General features: G+C 30.3%; 1 protein-coding gene across 1 annotated transcript; it reads left to right on the forward strand.

Moving 5' to 3' along the window:
* The first annotated feature begins 14,823 nt into the window (after window positions 1-14,823).
* On the forward strand, window positions 14,824-18,192 carry LOC113399114 (proteasome subunit alpha type-3). The gene is made up of 5 exons (XM_026638152.2): window positions 14,824-15,034; window positions 15,214-15,420; window positions 15,672-15,920; window positions 16,591-16,703; window positions 17,985-18,192. The coding sequence occupies exons 1-5, from the start codon at window positions 15,014-15,016 to the stop codon at window positions 18,160-18,162; spliced, it is 768 nt and encodes a 255-aa protein (XP_026493937.1). The 5' UTR covers window positions 14,824-15,013; the 3' UTR covers window positions 18,163-18,192.
* The last annotated feature ends 31 nt before the right edge of the window (window positions 18,193-18,223 follow it).

Genomic DNA, 18,223 nt, shown 5'->3' on the forward strand with positions numbered 1-18,223 from the left:
CGCTGCAGACCCGCTCCGCCGAAGACGACCGGGGAGGAGAAAAAAGCGCTACACGCACCTTCTCCCCCCGCCTCAATAGGCGTCGCAGGGACTAGGGGGGGTCTCAGTACCCCGAGAACCCCCTCTAGGTGTTGGAGGCCCGCATAGGCGGGCCGACCGTCAGAGCGTCACGGTAGCATGCGCAAGCGATCCCGTGGCGCCCACCGAAAGACGGAGAGGGTACCGCTGGTTTTTTAGTGGGTAAACCCGGCATACCTGGGCGCACTCGGCGTCCAGGGCTCCGGGGAGTCCCACACACCCCCCCACCTTCCATCAAGTGGGGGAAGCGCGTAACGCGTTTTTCCAGTGAGAAAAAAAAAAAAAAAAAAAGGGTCTGGGTGTTTGTGGTACCGTCGTTACTTCTGATTTTCCATAACACAAGTGCTTTAGCTACTTACATTGGGATCAGAGTGATGTATGTGATGTTGTCCAATATTTATTTATTTATATTATTATTAATTATAGTTTCAAAAAGGCATACATGTGTTTTGTAAACGTAAAGGGGATAGTTTGAAGCTTTGAATGTTCAGGTACAAGTGTCAGACACTCATCCGCCACACGCAGGCTTCCTCATAATGTTTTCATACACATTCCTGATAAAGACATGTATACCTGTATGTTTTGCGATATAGGCTACGTATGTTAACTTGGTTTAGTATCTATGCAGAATTTAACAAATGCTGACCAGAAAAACATTTTAATAAATAATTATAAGTATTTAGGAAACATTTTTTCTCAAATTTTTTTTTTCGTTTACACACCTGTTTTTGTTTATGACATAACATTGATCTTAAATTAAATAATACACTCAGTTGAATAATATCTGATAATATAATTTTTTATTTTATTTGCGTGTCCTATTTTACCATTTCTATCAAAATTCTATATTAAATAATTTTTAAATATTTAAATATAATTATACATAATTTGTATATTATATACATATTGGATATATCATGCAAAGCTTGTATACTTATGTAGTCACAAGACTATTTCCTCAGCCCCAAGGTTGCCTAGAAATCGCTCTTTCTCGATAAGACCGTCTATTGTCATATCATTAATTTTGTTTTGTTTATTTTCACTGCAACTGTTTTTTCTCGTGTGCACTAAAACGTATAATTATTACTTTCGAGTACGCTTCGTATTACATTATAAATATTTTATATTAAAGCGTGTCTAATATAAATAATATAATTTTTCATTTTTGTTTATTTCAAAATGTATGAATTCGTTATTTTTTTGTATATAGAAAGTTTTGTATGAAGGTAAATATCGATTAATCTTCGTCTAACATCGATTCTAGTTTGGACAAATGGTGAATCACTAATACCAATTATGGCAAAATTTTATTTTTTTACTAATATAATATTAAAAGTATAGAACATAATAAGACAAGAACGTATCATCAAGTTTCCAAATGAAAAACCTTATACATTTCTCACTCTCGTACGTGTGAGAAATTAAATATAACGTCATACATAAAATTGTTCTTTTTCTCGTATGTTCAAGTAATAAAGCTTAGAGATAAATAAAGGCCGTTAGGGACATCTTCCAAGTAACTGATGGAGTTTAGTTTCATCGCAATCAAATTCCAAGTCCAAAATACGAGTAAGTAGGGATTATCTTCGCTTGTAAGTTTTTTTCATTAACTCTATATGGAGACAGACTTATTATTAAATCGTTATACGTAGTGTATTGTACTCAATCCACCATAATTGTGTACACTGACAATCTTTATATTTTACTTTGTCAACAACATAAATTGTTTTAATTGCTTGCAATAAATATATACAATTTATTATTTCAAATAAACGATATTTAACGAGTATGTTACGCTTACAGAGAAAGACATACAACAAACGCACTTGTTATATTATTTTAATGTCGGATGCGAAGCAGTCTTCCATACCATTATAGCTTGTGACGTTCTCGCTGAAATTGTATGTGAAGCTTTTGAGAAACTTTAACATTAGTCGCTAACTTTTTCCTCGTAACGCACACGGTTGGGTAGCCACTAATGGGGAACTGTTCGTTACGAAGTTTTCCTAAAAGAAAAAATACTCTCGCATTACTGTAGACCGCTCTCATTCGTGGTTTAAAAAGTTTTTCCTATTTCTTTAAAAGAATCATCTCGGGACAAACGAGGAGAGTGCAGTTAGTACCAGACACCCATATAGGAGGGAGGTGTTTGAGGGGAGAGAGTCAACGTTCACTACCAATATTAGCTTGCCGACGTTAGGTTAGGGACGTCGGAGGAATAAGAATTACTTCTATTGCTTGTATGCTACCTCGATAGGACAGCATTGCTTTTCCTAGACTGCGTCAGTATATTCTGTCACACGTAGACAAAATAGTAATGTTCTCATTTTCATTTCATATTTCGCTTTATTTTTTAAATAAACTGAACCTTAGCCGTGATATTCTTTTTACGAACGCAAATACAATTCAGATTTTAAATCATAAAAAGTGTATCTTACAATTTCGTCTTTCAAATTTTTTGCTCACCGAATACTTTTAAAATAAACGCCAACTTGTTCCGTTTTTGTATAACACATTATTATTTTTAAAAAGGAAAACGTTTTTATAATACCGCGGATATATATTTTTAAGGACACGTATAAAATTCGGCTGTTATATTGGCAATTTAAAAGGTTGAACTCAACCCCCATTACAAGCATTTCATCCATCACGGCGTCGACTCAATTGACGTAAATGTCAACACTTAACCCTAGTTGCCGAACTTTGTATTACATGGGGATAGTTTAAATCTTAATAAAGTTTCGTATTATCTCTACTGCTATTGTAGCTGTTTCATTAGTAAAGTACAGTAACAGTATGAAAATGTACTACATCTCGATTTTAGAGGAGAAAATGCAATACGCCACGCTTCTTCAATGTGAGTTGGTACACACACATGTGCCAGCCATCAAGTGTGGGATGAATAGTAGTCAATAAATGATACGAATTAAGTAAATGAAATAGTTTTGTTTGCCTGGGTTCGAACTTGTGATCTTTAATTAAGATCCACTCGTAATCATCTCTTACTTAAGCTCGTTAAGAAATTATATTTTGAATTTCTGTTTGATTAGTTAACTGTTACATATAACGTTACCTAGACTCACGTATAAAGGAATTCAGATGGTATGATTACTTCTGATTCGCAATAATATTATGGGCTTACCTCTATATTGACTTAACTTATATTCACATTCCATTTAAAACGCTGGAGGATTCTTTTGAGTATATACTTTTTAAACTAAGTATAAAACAAATAGGCAAATGTTGTTTAATTTAATCTCGAAACGAATATTATTTATTCTCGAACCCTAAACAGTAATCATTTTAAAAAAATACACTATTTTATGAAGTACACATAAATCATTTTATTATTTATCATTTGCGCGTGTAATTTTTAGAGACATATGAACCGACCCTAAATGAAGATTTATGAGCAAATTCTGCTCCTACGTTCTCACACGTCAAACGTGATGACTCCTGTCAATCTAAATTGTCTGAACTAACTTAAAAAAAAAATTATCCTCACTGTAACATATAACGCATATTATAGACTTTAAGAACATCGTGTTATTCAAAGTATTCAATGTGTATCATTTTGACAGCCGTGGCCGTGACAACTCAAAAATAGTCGCAGAATTGTGTTAAGTAGATATACGCATTAAACGCGTCAATAAAACGAAGTCGATCAACAAGCAATATCATAATGAACATATGAATGAATAGTCACCATAATACTCTTATAAAGTTTAAAATAAAGTTTTACAGTTGAATAAAAAATGTATTTTTGTATTTAAAAAATGTAGTGTCTAACATTATATTTTATATTTAGTTTACATTATATTTTAATAAATATTCATTCATTAAAAATAATCGTAGGATTAAATCCGAGGAACTAAAACTATTATTTAAATTCCGAATTCAATTAATTAATTCGTTTTGAAAAAAAATACTTAATACGCCTGTGTTAGGGTAAATACTATATTTTTGTGTTAGGGTAACACCGAATTAAGTTAAAAAATTTATTCAAAATGTAGCTAAGCTTAATGAAATTTTCAAGTGTACCAAAATTCAGCGCCTAGGGACAATAAATAAATTACTGGCTAAGTTACGAAACAATCTACAGTCTTCATTATATGTTTTGTCTGGGATAAAATCGGTTTATTTTGCTTTACGTACCTAATTAGAACGGTTTTTAAATGTCGTACGAATTTATCCCTGTTCCAAACTTACAGAAATCGATAAAACAATCTCAAATAGAATGGTATTCTTATCTTTAAATTCCTTTGAGTACAACATATACCATTCCGAATTAGCCCCGAGATACTTAAGAACATTTGAACAGCGATTCTATGTTTTCAGTGACTATTTATATTTTAATAAAGGCAATAATTTTAGGGCCGACCCGTTGAGAACTAACTTCAGCATTCATTTACAAAGTAAACCCAAAGTTGAACCCTCGAAACTCATTAAAAGTAAATCCGCGTGCATTTTCTAAAGACGATGAATTAAAGCTTCTTTAAAGAAATTTCCTTAAGACTGCAGGCGAGCGCGCCTCATTTGCCACTATTGAGGCGTGCCTATAGTTCAATGCTAGCTTCAGTTTAAATAAACCAAGATTAAAACGTTTTGAATCCACTTTAAAAACTCTTCCTTATTTTATAACTGAGCAAAATATCTTTGTAGTATCAGTTCTATAAAAGCATTAAACGTAACACTGAAAGAAAAGAACATTTTTTTCCAAAGAAAAACTTCATTCCAACTCTCACTTCGCTTTGAACAACGAATATCTTGCATAATATTGCTTATAAATCTCATTGTACTTTTTAAAAGAGAATACTATTATTATTTTATACTTTAGTGCAGAATACAATATCTATGATATTAAAAGAAATTATATGAAAGTAAAAGAAATTTACATATAAAAAGTAATGTCGGTATATAATAAGCATTCTTGACCAGCTAACCTAATTTATAATACACGTAGATGTACATATGAGAACTCATTTTATTCAAATACAGAGACATATACACATAATAAAAAAGCTACAATTCGTTGACTCGTAATTTAAAAAAAACGTAATTTGAATAATGTTTTCTTAATTATCTTCAGTTACGTTTAGCAAAGGCGACTCGCATTCCAATCAAATCATACCTCTAAGGTCGATTCAATATGATCGATGAAATCACTATCCGATGCGCCGCTAGGTATTCGAAACGGCACACAAACACAGATTTCAATAATTTACTGAAGAGAGTGCTGTAATCCTGAGATAGTAATACAGGCAAGGGTTGGTGCCTGTTTATTTAATAACGTTGCGACGTTTCGATAAGAGACGCCATTGTGTGACTCTTGCGAAGACGTATTACGTCTTCAGACTAGGTATATTAAAAAATTATACCTTCTACCCCGTAGTCACGTATTCACATCGATAGAATATTTTACCTTAATAAAGATTAATATTAGGTATCAAAAATAAATAATCTGATATTATACTACTTTCTTTTTTCGACAAACGTTCATTTTTATATGTAGAAATAATTTTAAAAAATCGATAATTCTAAATTAAATAAACGATCTAACGTGTTTAATATTTTTAAATTAGATCTAAATTTAACACCGTTCCTTATTTAAGAAATGCAATAACAAAAGTATTGGATATATAATATCATAAACGAAAATGTATACATACATAAGTAGAATTCTCCTGACAAATTTAATAACTTATAATCATCTGAAATGTACATTTCCATTTCAACCAAAGCTCCCATTGTTGTCACCCTAATTCACGGAAAGCGAACTGCTTGGCAAATACTGATATTAGTTTTCTACAAAAGTACTCATCTTGAGTGTTTCCGGCTATATTTCATTTGTTTATTATGTCTTATCAACAAATTCTATATTGCTTTACTTAGGGAAATTAAATTATGCTATACTCTGTGATTTATGTCTACATATCTAAATAACTAAAATACGATGTCACTGAAATATTTATTCATAAAATCAATTGATTTTTTTTTATATTTTGAAGACCAAAAGATTTATTACATACTTAACAATCAAATAAACTTATTACGCTACCTTGTGATAGTTGTTGTCTAGTTTTACAAGTAATTTCACAAGCTATGGCTTCATAAAATTAGTTAATAATACAAAATTATGTGTTATAACAGTATCATGATAACTTTGGTGTACCATGTGAATTCTAAAAATACAAATTTATCGTTAGTTTTAATTTATCCAAGAACTTATTTAAGTTTTTTTACATACTTATATATACACAACGATTACGCAAAAATACGCATAGAATCACCCCAAAAGTCAGAACGTTGCTCAGTGAAATGGAAAATGGCCATCTTCGAAATTAATGGATATTTTATTGCGTTCGAAGTTAAATTGATCGTGACGTAATCGAAATCCCTTTAACGTATTCAAATATTTTTACTGACGTATTTATCGCAACTGTCATAGACTTAACACATTTTATATCATCTACGTAGATGACGTATTAACGCATAACTTAAATTCGTACATACTAATGCAAGTTATGCGTTAATACGTAATTTATTTAATTTACATAATAATTATAGATGCATTGCGTCAAAAAATGTTTCGTAAATAGATTGACTTGTATAAATAAATACATGTAATAACTCAACTGGACTGCCTTGTTGGCTACATGGCTAATAGAAATCCTGTGAACAATTCCGGTGCGAACCATTTAAAAAAAGTGATTGTCAAAGCTCGTATACCGTTGATCTTCCGGCTGTACTCCTTTCAATCGTGTTCGAGTTGACATTCATCGGAATATGCGAATGAATAGATAGTGCACCTATTTTGTGCATTTCTATACGTCGCGCACAGATGGCTAGTTTATCTTGAGAATGGTCGCCGAAGTCAAAATTGTAGAAGGGGATAGTTGATAATGTAAGTGTTAATAACATTATTTTTAACCCATAATTTATCTTTCGTTATTCATCAAAGAACACGTAAGGTTTCTTACGTCAAGGAGACGGATTTCGGTGATCTCTAGTATAGTATTTCAATATCCTCTCATTTTTCAGAAAGAGCACATCAAACTACTGCTTCTTTGTGTCAAGAACCTCATAGTAAATGCCAATTTTTTCGCTCCCTTTCCTCGGAGACGCACACAAAGCTATTAGTTCTGCACATGCTCTCTCCATCCGTCTAATCAGACTATGAGAATGTAGTAAATGTGTGTTGAACACAAAGGAGATGTGAATCCGGTCCATCTAAACTCGGCCTGAAATGGACACAGAACAATTTGAATATTATTAAGGTATTAGTGTCCCTTTGTCCTTCACATTTTTTACGCTAATAGTTTCATATTCAGATATATAAAACGTTGGAAATTGATATGACTTTGCGTACAGGGAAATTGTTATATTATGTTTATACAAACTAAATGAAAAGAATGATATTCAAATTCGTTATGTACTATTAATATAATATCATAAAGGCAAAAATGCAGGCAAATTTCGTACTTCAAAATGCAAGAAGCCAAAGTAAATCGTAATGCATAGATCCTCAGTCCAAAATAAAGCGGAGGTCAGATGGTTAAGCAAATAACAGTTAGGAAACACAACCAAAATACGCTATACAACACCACAATAAAAATATTCGCAACCTAAGTCACAATGTCAGATAAATGAATATATATTCATAGTTCAGTCAGTTATAATTATTATCTATATTTATATGTATTATTATTATTTATTGTTATAATATCTTAAGAGCCAGTGTGGACATATTTATTATATAGGTAATCTTCTCAGAACAAAATAGTTAATATTAATATAATGACACAATTACATAAAGATGAAATGTTCAACAAATGAAAATAAAATTAGGCAAATTTAAAAATTCATAATGCTAATACCATAATGCGATTGCCGAATTTCCCAGAGTATTTTTTTACGATGAAAATGAAAATTTGAAATATCCGGGACTTAAATTGCCTCATTTTGCCGCAGTCTACGAAAAGTAATGAAAGAAAAGTTCGCTTTTCATGACACATAGATTATTCTTAGTGGCCTCTTTTACCCACAATGTATGTGAATTCCTATATAAAATTTTATAGCTACCTCCGTGATTCCAGCTCCAATTCCGAAAATTTATTCTCTACGTAAGCTGTATTAAGCTAAGTACTTTGAAAGTAAATGATTTTATTTTGAGATGTAATTTTATCAACTTAATAACTCGTTACCGTTGTTTCTATCCAACAATATTATTCATCTGAGAACAATTAGTTTTACTCGAATACTTGAAATTATCAAATTTTTTTTCATTCAAGATTAAGCTTGAGATCAAGCTTGAATATAAAACATTGAGTACTGAATTATAAATCTCAGCCTCAAAGAAACTTTTTTTTATCAAAAAGTTTGCATTATATACAATATCCATTCAATTGTATATACTATATACAATATACAAACTTAAAATTATATATATATAATTAAAGTTTTACTCCCTTTAAAAGTGAGATTTAGTTAATAAATATTATAATTTTATTAATTTTTTTTTTTTAAATATGTTTAAATTTCTACACAATATTATAAACAACTGAAATTGGCAAAGAAAATTTGAAGGAAAATATAATTTTAGTTTCAAATACTATCTCCAGTTTATAGGCAATGAATAGAATATTTGATTATAGCCAGCGACTTGGCCACAAATCCAGAGGTAAAGTTTGGTCAAGTATTTATAGTATGTTAACAATGTAGATAGTTGAGTGACCTAAATCTCTCCATAAGTTTAGGACCTGATTACATTATGTAAGTTTTTAAATATAATGAGAAATAGTGTAGATTAGTTACAAATCGAAAACGTAATAATTATTAAATAGTTTGTCAATTTCAGTTATGTTTATTTAAAGGTTCCTTAAAATATTCTATTGACAAGAAATCATACTTTTATTTCGCCCTTTTTTTTAAAACCCATTAATAAGCAAAGATTTTTTTTTTAATATAAGAGATTTAGAAATTATACTCTTTATTATATTCTATTATATTCTATCAATTGTCTATTATAGTTTATGCAAATTTAATGGATATTTAATAATCATTTTATAGTTAAAAGTATACCGATATGTGTTATTGTTTATATTCAGAGCCTACTATCAAGTCCAACTGACCGTAGTTCTTAGAACGAAAATCAAAAGCTTGAAAGCCTTGTATATTATATAGAAACTTAATATAACTGCGATCGACATTTTATCGAATAAACACTGAGCCTAATAATGAGATTAGTGAATACCTCATCGCTTAGTAGATAATAGTTTCCTTGAAAAATATTTATCATTAAGCATGAATTAAATTAAACCTAAGTGAAATTTTAAAGTACCTACTACCTTTAAATCGATTCTTACACGATATGTTCTATGTACGTATGTTTTCAACATTTCGTTACATACACAGACGTACCAAACTCACACATCGACAACTGTTTAAAGTTTACAATGTTTGCTGAAATATATGCAAGAGTGAAGTTCCGAATGCTTCCTTCACCTGAATTATAAGACTAAGTGTCCAGCTCCGAGTTTAAGACTTTTCCAGCTAAAACTTCGTCTGGCTCGTCCGTTTAACGTCAAAATGCCGGTTTAATTGTTCTAAACTTGTGAATTTGTCTCAAACTATCATTTGTTTTTCTTTTTAACTATTAACTTGGAATAAAATCATGCTACAAGTTGCTACTACCGTTGTTGATAAAACGTATTCATAATTATGTGGACTAATAATATTAAAAATAGTAGGGCTTAAGATATAGTGATTAGTCAATTTTATAGATACAATTTAACATTTAAATAATAAATTACAAAATTAATTAAATTTTTTATGTTATATTCCGTCCGGTTTCAATAAAAACCTACTTAAATAAATTATATTTGATTTTACCAAGCTAGAAAACAGGTACACAAAAAATATTATTGCGAAAACACACTTTTTTGGGATTTATTTAGCTTTGCTGAAAAATATACAAATACAGATTAAAAATGTACCTGTCGATAGCGAGAGTGGATGTTTAATTATTTTTTTTATATTTGGCATTTTGCAAATGGGTTTATTGGTAAGTGGTTATATTTGGGCTGGTTCCTAGATGAACTTGCACAAACCCCTAACACCAAATAAATAGTTATGTTTATTATAATTGTAAAGATGATATATTTTAATTTTTTAGAACTTTAAAGACTACCTTATTCAGCCTAAATATTATAAAAATAATAAAATTTAAAAAGCATAGACGACAAATTTAAGACAGAAACAGTTTCAATTTCCAAAGTACTTTTGATGTAATCAAAACAAATTATTCTATACTTAAATTTGTTCGAAATAAAAACATCGGGCTTAGCTCGATCTCATTGCGTCCTTAATTTAAAATTCAGATAGAGAGAAAAACGAAAGTCATGTTAATTAGGATGTCAGCTACGCAAATAATAATCACCGCGCCTCATTTCGTATGCGGGATACAGCTTGCCTGAAAATTTTATCTCGTTTTTGGACAACACAATTACAGAAATATTTACTCAATGTGGCCTTAACTTCCGGACCTAAAAATATTTTAAAATGTTTTGTTCCACTGTATAGAGATTAGATTATGGTATAAAAATAGTTAAGGAATAAAAAAAAAGATAAACGCCACGGCCGAACCAACTCTCTCTCTCTTAAAAAAATCTCGGAAGTTATTCTGTGACAATAATACGAATTGTTGGATAACCATTTGGTAGAATATCATCTGACGCATGAAGGTTCGTTTACGATGATTGTCTTTACTTAAAAATAATAAGCAAAAATTAAATATGAAACTCAGCAGTTTAATCCTGGATTTGGCAGGATTCGTTGCAATAATTCAATTAATACAGTATATCCATATGGTAGGACTCAATGCAAACCCGCCTGCTTGAGTACCACGCAATCAACACTTAAGATTGACTGTTCCGGTATGAAAGGTGATTAAGCCGGTGTAACTACAGGCACAAGTGACATAACATCTTAGTTCCCAAGGCACTGGTAACCATTTTTCATCAAATGGCCCACATATTGCGATTCCGTCACAAAATATTATAAAAAATATATTTATGATTTCGCCACACACATCCATTTTAACGATTCGACCTGTAAATACATACAGAAATAAGTGTAAAAAATAATACCATATCTCTCCTGTATATTATTATAATAGTAGATATATTACATTCGTATTCGTAGGTTTTCTATAAACAGCACTCTTGGCTCACAAAGCTCATTTTGTTTTATAGCACTCGAAGTAAACGCCCTACCCTTTTAAGAACGATATTTATTTATATTTCAATATTGGTAGGAGCGTTGGAATTGCGACTGTATTACTTGAAATAAACAATGCGATTGTAAAGACTATCGAATCTACAGAGTCGAGTAATACTGAATAAAGAAATGACATTGAAGTCTCCAAATATGTGTTTTTGGTTTGTATTTAAATATATTATATATTTTTTTGAATACCTATAAACTTGATAAGTTTGTTTAGGAAGAAATTATTGATATATCTATTTTCTTTAATTAAATCCAAAGTTATAAGTCGTCATCAAACCTGCAAATTTGACCTCGACATCAATAAATATAAAAATATATTAAAAAAAGTATTATTTCGTACGTAATTGGTATTTAAATTAACATGGCCAGTGACAATGTTTTATCATTATGATTATACTTTTCATTACCTCATATGTACCGATGTAATGAGTTTATATATATTATAAGGTAACTAATATGTTGTAACATTACGATCTCAAGATATATCAGAACGATTTTAGAAATTACTCTTGCGTTAAATAGTGCTTTTATTTTATATAGAACCGAGGAATAAATGTCAACCGATCTGTTTTTTTTTTTTATTAATGAGTTGCTTAATAATTTGCTTAACATCCTTTATATGAAGTTGTACATATTTTTTTATAAAATAATTGTATAATCCAATATTAACGCGGATGAAACCGCTGGATACAGCAATTAATTAATAAATATAATAAGTAGGCACTGGAACGAAAGGACCCGGTTCGAACAATTAAAAAACATCTATAATTGAAGCAATAAATATACGCACAAATCGTATCTCTCACAAATTATCTCATGAAAGCAGTAGGTATAGTCAGAAAATTTGGAACGCAGAAACATTTTAGCGTCAGTAACAAGTACTTTGAAGACTCGAGTGTAGTGTGGATTTCGTGATAACAAAGTTCCTTTAGGTTTTTCGGCGTTTATGACGGGTAGCAAAAACGTGTAAACAGGGGCGACAGTAAATTCTTTTGACATGGTAATCTGTTTTTGCTTCTTGAAACATCATAGTGTTTTGCCTTTGTTGTTCCGTTGTTATATAGGAATATACGACTTAAATATTATTCAAACGTATAAGCTAGGTGTAGGTACATAGTTTTATTTTGTCTAGAAATAGAAAAAGAACCCTTCACACCATTCATGTCTTGTTTTAAGATAAATACGTATTAGGTTCCTTAGCGATACAACTGATCAGACAAGACAATTATCAATCCACTGTAAATTTATTCACTATTTCGTAAAAGTAGAGAATACTGAAATTTCATTTTAGATTTACCTAACAGAGAACGTTATATATCCGCTATTTTTGATAACAATCGATAATTCCATCCTATCAGTTCTATCATTATCTTAATCTTGTTCTAAATATTGGCACTAGACAAACGTAACTAGAGTTATGCAGTTAAATCATCACCTGCTTTGCGTCAAATCGACTCGATCGAATTGATCATTCCTCCAATGAGACGCATTATGAGTACTATTTCTTATTATGTGCTGGTGAACATAATAAGAAATTAGCAGCGTTGCAGAACTATCGATAGTTGACTTCGAAAACTATTCAGGATATCGATAGTACTATCAATAGTATCGATAGCTCTCCGTGAGCAATACTATTAATTACTAATGGACTATCGATATACAAGACTAATGTGCACCACTTTTACCGAAAACAACGGTTTTTTGATTCAATGAAGAGTTGGTATTTGTATTATACTACATTTTCATCAAACATAATAATCATCTAATAAGCACAATCTATAATAATTGTATTGGATACCATAGTAGGAGAATCATTATTGATTTAATTATTTACTTTACATAGATACATTTTAGTACAATACCTCACACTATTGATGTAGACATGAGGATCAATTAGACGGACAGCAATTAATATAAGAGGGGTTCAATTATAAAAAATGAATTGAATCCCTGATATTCGCGATATATTTTCAACTGTAACAAGAATGTTTTCAAAAGGGCAATATAATTATTTCGATTTCTTCTAAGTCTGAAGTGAAATAATGATAATAATGACGACGAGATATGTACTTATTGGTTTAAAGCTATGATGTACCTAGACGAAATAGTTATCTATTTCGTCTAGCTACAACATAGCTTTCGCTGAATGGTTTTAAAATTTTTACTCGCTCAATTAATCAAATGGTAATTATTTTTACAATTAAACATACCTAAGTTTAGAATTCATTATGATTTATGAAAATTTTGCCTTCTAATATAATTATTATATGAATGAAGATTTTAAATTAATGTAATAAAAATAAGTAGGTGTCGAAATTATTATCATCATCCTCCCATCTTCCCTTATTCCAATTTTAATTGAGGTCGACACGGCCCAGCATGTCTTCTTCCATACTTCTCTGTCTGACGTCATCTCACAAGTAACATTATTTCTAGAGATATCGTCTTTAATACAATCTATCCTTCGTTACTTTGGTCAATAAACAAAAAATTTAACAAAAAAAAAACCGACTTCAAATAAAACACTATTCCAAATCAAATTAATCTGCGACTGATAGATGCCATCATCAGAACTGGACTTAAAATTAAAATGGGACCACACAGGAAGCACTAGCTTTCAAATAAAAAAAAAATCATCAAAATCGGTTCACCCAGTCGAAAGTTCTGAGGTAAGAAACATATAAAAATAAAAACAGACGAATTGATAACCTCCTCTTTGATGTCGGTTAAAAATAAGTATCGACTTATTGATATTTAAAAAATATATAAATAAATCGCTTATTAAAAATATTAATGTCCTCGTGAAATAAAATAAAGATCACTATGTTCTTCAATATCGATCACGTTTATATTATATATCGTTTACGTTTTGTATTACAGTGTGTGGCTGTTGTTGCACTGTTGCTATAAAATCTTTGTTACCTATAAAAAAGTTACTTTTTTTTTTTAAATTGTTTAGTAATTAGTTGGTAATTTGTAATTGTCTTGTTTTTTTGTAATTTGCATGTTTTGTATTGTATTATTATTGTTAGTATTTTTTTTTTCTCCCCCTTTTTGTATAATATAGCAGAAAAAAATTGTGTTAGGTTAATAGATAAAACTGTCCTTTTCCATGCCGTGATAAATTTTAATTGAAACAACACTTAGCTAAAAATGTATTTACCTTTATTTTTAACCTATAAATGGTGTAGTATGTTTTGTAAGATGTCCTTAATAATAAAAATAAAATAAACGCCCTCTATTAGAATACATCGAAATTAGGTTGTTTGCTCGATCAACAAGATAATATAAACCTATAATTTAAATTTTAAGTAGAATGGTAAGTATAAGTATGTTGTGAATACAAAATTGTATTTTTAGAATACTTGTAAAAAGTTGAATAATAATTATTCATTTTAGTTATCAACATTTTTGCAAATCATCATATTATCTATAACATATTATAAGAGTTCGAAAAAAAATTTTGTAGCAATCTGTGGCGAACGTGAGTTGCTTGACTGCTTGTCATTGTCGCCGCTATTCGCTATACAAAATTAAAGTTTGATGTAGTAATAAAAAACGTGAAATTGATACTATTACACTTTAAAGCCCTAATTATAAAAAATACTTTAAATAATTAACTCATAGTCTTCGAATACCTACCACAAATATGAGTTCTATCGGTACCGGTGTAAGTATAAATCTACTTTACTTTAAGTTTTAAAGTAACTAAATTTGAATACACACTACTATTGTGGGTACCAATATAACTAAAACAAAACAAATGATCTAAAAAAACATAATACTAATTTCGCGCTTTGCTTAAAACGTTAATGAAAAATGCCTAATCATCTACTTCAATTTTTTCAGTATGATCTTTCTGCCTCCCAATTTTCACCTGATGGTCGCGTATTCCAAGTTGAATACGCAGCAAAAGCAGTAGAAAACTCGGGAACAGTTATCGGCCTGAGAGGGAAAGACGGAGTTGTTTTTGCTGTGGAAAAACTTGTGACTTCAAAACTTTATGAACCCGGTGCTAACAAAAGGATATTTCACACTGATGAACATGTTGGCATGGTATGCTTTCATTATACTAAAAATACAACAATACAATACAATAATATAATTTATAAATGAATACCTGTGATAGTAGTTCTGTCATGCTGTCATCTAAATGTTTTACTACTCATATTGTATAATTTGATTCAACAAAGCAAAAATCAAATATATTTATTACATTATAAACTAAATTACAATCTGACTAAATAAGTGATGCTTATTTTTCATATTTTCCTTGTTTATTGTAAAAAATATATTGTGTTTTACAGGCAGTTGCTGGTCTTATCTCAGATGCTAGACAAATAGTAGAAACAGCGAGATCTGAAGCATCCAGTTACAGATCACAATATGGAGCCCCAGTTCCTCTAAAATACTTAAACGAGCGTGTGTCCATGTACATGCATGCTTACACCTTATACAGTGCTGTCCGGCCTTATGGATGCTCAGTGATAATGGGAACTTGGTCAGAATACGAAGGACCCCAAATGTTTATGCTTGAGCCAAGTGGAGTTTCATTTGTGAGTATTTTCTTAGTTTTAATCAAGAACTAACTCTAAAATAGTGCTTGAGCTGTATTCTTCTTATGCATGCTTGTTACTTAGAGTTTATGATGCTAAGGGTTACTGATGATTGAATAAGAGTTGCAGTTTGGTTATATAGCGACAAAATGACAATTTCCATATAAACTTCCATCCCCATTTAACTCAATTTGGAAATTTGTTTTAAACAATTGTATTTTAGTGTTTGCCTATGTTCCATAAATAAAATCCTACTGGACCCAGCAGTTTTGGTTTTGGTTAAGATTTTCACTGATGAGATACAAGTTGTACTATAAAAAGTATCTATTAGAGTTTAATCTCCTATACTTCAATATTATGTGGCACATATAGGGAGATGACGATATATTTATCATAATAAAATTATTATTATAATTTTACTCCTCTTATGCATATTTAGCATAGTCACTGCTATTATAAATATTAAACACCTAGTCAAGCCTTCTCAACTTGACTACGACATGCTCACTTTCCAAAGAATAATTGAATATTTATGTATCTAAAATTTTAGATAAAAACAATGTTATTTCTAATTATACCACATTTTTAACCTATGCTTCAAAGCAATAATCTTGAAGATTATTAATGTCAATCAAAGAGTTTAAACATGTTATTATTTTTATAATTTCAGTCGTACTTTGGATGTGCTGTTGGAAAAGCAAAGCAAGCTGCAAAAACTGAAATTGAAAAGCTGAAGCTTGCTGACATGTCAGTAAAGAATTTAGTCAAGGAAGCTGCTCGAATGTAAGTGTTAATACGTGTGTATACTATATTAAGGCTATGTTGCCTTAAATTATTCAGTTGCCGTACAATGCAATATTTCTTTAGCTCTCATTTTTTATAGTTTTTCATTAATTTATTATTGCATTCCATGACAATCTATTAAGTTGTCTGTGGTTTTGAGTATTGTTCCAATTGTAGACAGCATGCAAGAAAACTTTGTATAAAATAGTCTGTCATTTCGAGTGGGAAGCACATATTACAAACATGTCACTGCTAATACAATATCTTACTTGAACAAACACACATAGAAACCTTATATTGTTCACTAAAGTATACAAACTACCAAGAATGTTGATATAATAGTACAGTTACTACTGTGCTACTAGTGCTGTTGCTACTATTACATCATTATACAAACATTTCAATAAATATATATTCACATTAAAACATGTAACAAACTAAACTTTTTCATTTGATTCTCAACATAATGTTATACAATATCAACTTTAGAAAAATTAAGATCAAAATGTTGTTTTGGTGTAATTATTTTTAGAGAGGCTTATGCAACTAACAGCGATACTTTATATGCCCAAATTACAAATACTGTAATTGTCAATATTCATATTTTTATACTATGAATAGAAATTGCCTCTAAAATGTTTGCTTTGAGAGATGATTTAAACTGTTATAATAAAGGATTTTTACTCATTTTTAAGCATTTATTAAATATATCTATTCTCTATTCGAGAGCTATTCATAGTGGCGACTAATTTATGAGTGTTGTTTGTTGTGCAATATGATTTTGTTATTATATTTACCTCTTGTCTTGTCTCTTAATATTCATATATATTTCATAATAATGCATGTGGTTGTAAATAACATTCTAAATTAGTCTATTTAATGTTGGCTGAATCAAGCAAAAACTATTCAAAATAATCTTATTAACTTAGTACATGGTTACAGAATGAAGTATAATAGCTGATTAAGAATATTAGTAAAATTGGAGGCATCCCTTTCTAACTAGCTTGACTGTTTAACTGGCATAGTGCAAGATAGCATCTTATTTTCTCTATATAAATTAATTATTCATTTCTACATAGACTATTCATACTATTTTTATGTCTCAGGTTTACATTACCAAATAGAGTAACAATGATGTATAGTAACCTTGTCACTATGTTATTGTACACGGATTAACATTGGGCCTATGACTATAGCGATGAGGATTTTGGGCACTTACTCAAATAAGTTAAAATAAATTAAAATATAGATTGCTAATTGTTTTTTTTTTTTTATTTCCAGTATATATCTTGTTCACGACGAGCTTAAAGACAAGCAATTTGAGCTTGAGTTGTCCTGGGTTTCAAAGGACACGAAAGGACGTCATGAGATGGTACCGAAGGAGGTAGCGTCAGAAGCAGAAAATCAAGCCAAACAAGCTCTAGCTGATATTGAGGATTCTGATGAGGGCGACATGTAAAACATATATAGATAATAAAATTTTATAACATCTATCTGTATTATTTTTTATATTATTTATC

This window comes from Vanessa tameamea, chromosome 15, assembly GCF_037043105.1.
Source record: "Vanessa tameamea isolate UH-Manoa-2023 chromosome 15, ilVanTame1 primary haplotype, whole genome shotgun sequence".
NCBI lineage: Eukaryota > Metazoa > Arthropoda > Insecta > Lepidoptera > Nymphalidae > Vanessa > Vanessa tameamea.